At 39.1% G+C, this 3,774-nt stretch overlaps 1 protein-coding gene across 1 annotated transcript; it reads left to right on the top strand.

The window, feature by feature from the left end:
• Positions 1-457: 457 nt before the first annotated feature.
• LOC122051190 (7-deoxyloganetin glucosyltransferase-like) lies at positions 458-2,159 on the top strand. The gene is made up of 2 exons (XM_042612182.1): positions 458-985; positions 1,121-2,159. The coding sequence occupies exons 1-2, from the start codon at positions 472-474 to the stop codon at positions 2,053-2,055; spliced, it is 1,449 nt and encodes a 482-aa protein (XP_042468116.1). The 5' UTR covers positions 458-471; the 3' UTR covers positions 2,056-2,159.
• Positions 2,160-3,774: the final 1,615 nt, after the last annotated feature.

Below are 3,774 nucleotides of genomic sequence, written 5' to 3'. Positions count from 1 at the left end.
CCGAGGTGCTGACCACTTTGACCTTCTGCCGAGCAGACCCCCTTCTCATACCACCGGATCAGATAGAATATCTATGAAATGGAATGCATATATTTTAAGATTCAAATTAGTATGTGTTTTTTTTCTTCATTTATTTATTTATAGAAAATATTTTAACAAACAATAACAGAGAAATTAAAAAATAACTTTTTATAATTTCCCTTTTTTAAAAAATATTAAAATAAAACTCTAATATATTTTTATCTAAAAAACACCTATATCTGTTGGAGTATAATAATCGGTTTAATATTTATTTTATTTTATTAATATTATTACATATAAATTATTGTTATATTTAAATATTTTATTATTTCATTTAAAAATTTTTTAGATTTAATTAAAATAATTTTAACTTAAAAAAATCAATTTAATGCAATATATAAAGCTCGAATTGGTTATATCTCGTGAGTTTCTATCCGAGGCAAACAAGACATGAGGTCCTCAACCAAAGCTCATCTCGTGTGCATGCCAGTCCCCGCTCAGGGCCACATCAACTCCATGCTCAACTTCGCCAAAGTCCTCCACTCCAAGGGCTTCTTCATCACCTTTGTCAACACCGAGTTCGTCCACCGTCGCTTCCTCAAGAATCCTGAATCACTCGCCTCCCTCGATGGCCTCCCTGACTTCCGCTTCGCCAGCATCCCCGACGGGATCTCACCCTCCAACGACAGCGACGAACACAAACAAGACATTCCTAATTTCGTTCTAGCAATCAAAAACAACTGCCCTGCTCCTTTTCTCAAGCTTTTATCCGCAATGAACGATCCGAACTCTGGTGTGCCGCCCGTTAATTGCGTGATCTCAGACTCCTTCGCCAGCTTTACGCTTGATGCCACCACCAAATTGGGGATCCCTAATGTATTTTACTGCGCATGTAGCGTGTGTGGCTTCATGGACTTCTACTACTGCAAGGTGTTGATGGCGAAGGGAATCATCCCATTGAAAAGTAAGTAAAGCTAAAGTTGAAAGATAGCTCTAGACAGTCAACTAATGCATCATGGTCAAATTAATAATAGTAATAATTTGTTCATATTAGGCGAAGATGATATTACTAATAATTGTAATAATTTGTTCATATTAGGTGAAGATGATCTTACAAATGGCTACCTGGACACCGTCATTGATTGTATTCCAGGAATGACAGAGGTCCGTATGAGAGACTTGACAAGTTTCATACGAACAACCAACCGAGATGACATATTGCTCAACCATATCATTGATGAGACTCACGCATCTCACCGAGCCACGGCAATGATCTTCAACTCGTTCTCTGAATTAGAATCACCACTGCTTAACGCATGCTCATCGATGCTACCTCCAGTGTTCGACATCGGCCCCATGTGCCTGCTTTCTCAGTGGATTCCCAATGATTCATCAATCACATCGTTGGATAGATTAAACCTGTGGAAAGAGGACTTGGGTTGCGTGGAATGGTTAGACGAAAAGGAACCGGGTTCTGTGTTGTATGTCAACTTTGGTAGCATGGTAAACTTGACGAGTGGACAACTCCTGGAGTTCGCATGGGGTCTGGCCAACAGTGGATGCGCGTTCCTTTGGGCTATTAGACCTGACCTGGTTGTGGGAGACACGGCGTTGTTGCCACAAGAGTTCTCGGAGATGGCCAAAGGAAGGAGCTTCATTACAAGCTGGTGCCCGCAACAGAGAGTGTTGTCTCATGCTGCAGTTGGAGGTTTCTTGACACACTGCGGATGGAATTCTACAACGGAGAGCATATGCGCAGGGGTTCCCATGATCTGTTGGCCATTCTTTGCGGATCAGCAAATAAATTGCAGGTACATATGCTCTGTTTGGGACATTGGGATGGAGATTAATGAAGATGTTAAGAGGGAAGAGGTGGCAAGATTAATCGAGGAGCTGATGAGAGGGGAGAAGGGGAAGGAGATGAAGAAGAAGGCAATGGAGTGGAAAGAGAAAGCATTTGAGGCAGCCAAACCTGGTGGAGGATCTTGGATAAATTTGGAGAGGATTATCAAGGAGATAATTACAAAAGAGTAAAAGAAAAGATGGTAAGAACAAGACTTGAATAAAAGAACTATTTTCAAGTTTTATATCTGTGTTATCAGAATCTCTATATTAAATAAATATAGAAGCAGTTTGGATCGCTGCAGTGACTTTTTTTTTTTTTTTGCCAAACTAATTCTGAAGTTCCTCTTCTTAGTTCGTCCATAAATTCGAAGTAAAACTTATACAAAGTTTTGTTTTGTTGTTGCCACTGTAGCATTAGCGCATGCCCACCTGGCCCAATATGTTTGTTTATGTCAGAACCACCGTAACACGCACCCTCCAATCTGAACCAAACCATTACCCTAATTAATTTAATTAATTAATATAGCAAATTAGCAACCAGTTAATTCTTTTATTTTTTTAATCTATAATTTACATCAAAATTTAATACCCATTAACTCACTACTTATCCACTATTAAACTACTAACATCACATCTTTAACTCAGCAAACACATCATCAGAGAAGATGCTCACAATTAAATTGACACAATGCCATATAAATATCACCATTTTTAACAGGGGTAGTGCTAAATGGCCAGAATCTGGCCAACTAGAATGTATACATGCATATATGTTCAGGGGCATTTTAGTAATATCAGATATGTATATTAATTATATGCATGCACATGCATGTATTATAATTGGGTGATACAGATTTCTAGCTGGCCAGATTCTGGCCAACAAAATTTACTGTTTTAACAGTGGTGCTGGCGCGCGCGTTCGTGGGACGCCCAGTGGGCTTCATGCACTAATTAATTGTTTGGTATAAATGTGATCTAATCTGAAATCATGAGAGATTATACGTTGGATTGGATAGATAGCTTTAATGTAGATCGTGTGAAGACTTTGACGTAGATTGTGGGAAGACTTTGAGGCAGAAGAAAATGATTTTGAGTGCTGCTTTCTGTGCATACTAGAAAGAGTAAAGAGAAGTATTAGAGTGAGAATCAAGAAGAGAATCTTTGGTACAAGTACTCCAATGTTTAAGTCAGAACAGTGGCCAAAAATAGAAAATAAATAGTAGCGTAAATGCATGTATGCATGTAAAAGATTCAACTTAAAGTTATTTGGCCAACAAAGAGGACATACTCTTTTTTATACTAACCCTCAGAACTTCTATAATGATGAGATGTTAGAGAATATATGGTATTAGAATATGTCGAGTAATGTAAGATGTACAATCACCCTTCGAGGAATGCTCCATTATATGTATATGAACCGTCTTTCATAACTTTCGCAATAATGAGAAGGCTGAGAATATGTCAAGTAACGTCATGTAACGAAAGATGTACAACCAACCCTATAGGAAGGTTCTCTTGCATGTATATGTTATGGTAACAAAATATTCCCTGACAAATAGCTGTTATACTCTGATAAGTTGTTATGATTCTCTGAAAATATTATTTCTAGGAGGCGCCTCAATGGTAAAGAGGCGCCTTAGTGCACAAGGCACGGAGGTGCCTCAGGTGGAAGGAAGCACCTCCCTACGCAGATAAAGATTGTGGCCGTGAAGGATAAAGCCTTAGCAAACCAAGGAGCCTCTAGTAGGAAGGAGGCATCTCCGCACAGATAAAAGTCGCTGTCTTAGACAAGAATCAAATTGACCGGAGGCGCCCTCACAGGAAGGAGGCACCTCAAATCATCTATAAAAGATAGTGCCTAGCTGCAACTGAGCAACAACTCTTCTATACGCTACAACGCTCATTCTG

This window comes from Zingiber officinale, chromosome 1B, assembly GCF_018446385.1.
Source record: "Zingiber officinale cultivar Zhangliang chromosome 1B, Zo_v1.1, whole genome shotgun sequence".
Classification (NCBI taxonomy): domain Eukaryota; kingdom Viridiplantae; phylum Streptophyta; class Magnoliopsida; order Zingiberales; family Zingiberaceae; genus Zingiber; species Zingiber officinale.
The sequence above is the reverse complement of the archived record's forward strand: the minus strand, read 5'-3'. Positions and strand labels throughout refer to the sequence as shown.

Bases quoted from the DNA above. Each gene is read 5' to 3' on its own strand.
- LOC122051190 (XM_042612182.1), top strand. From the start codon at position 472: ATGAGGTCCTCAACCAAAGCTCATCTCGTGTGCATGCCAGTCCCCGCT. The intron at 986-1,120 runs GTAAGTAAAGCT...TGTTCATATTAG, and splicing joins GGGAATCATCCCATTGAAAA to GTGAAGATGATCTTACAAAT.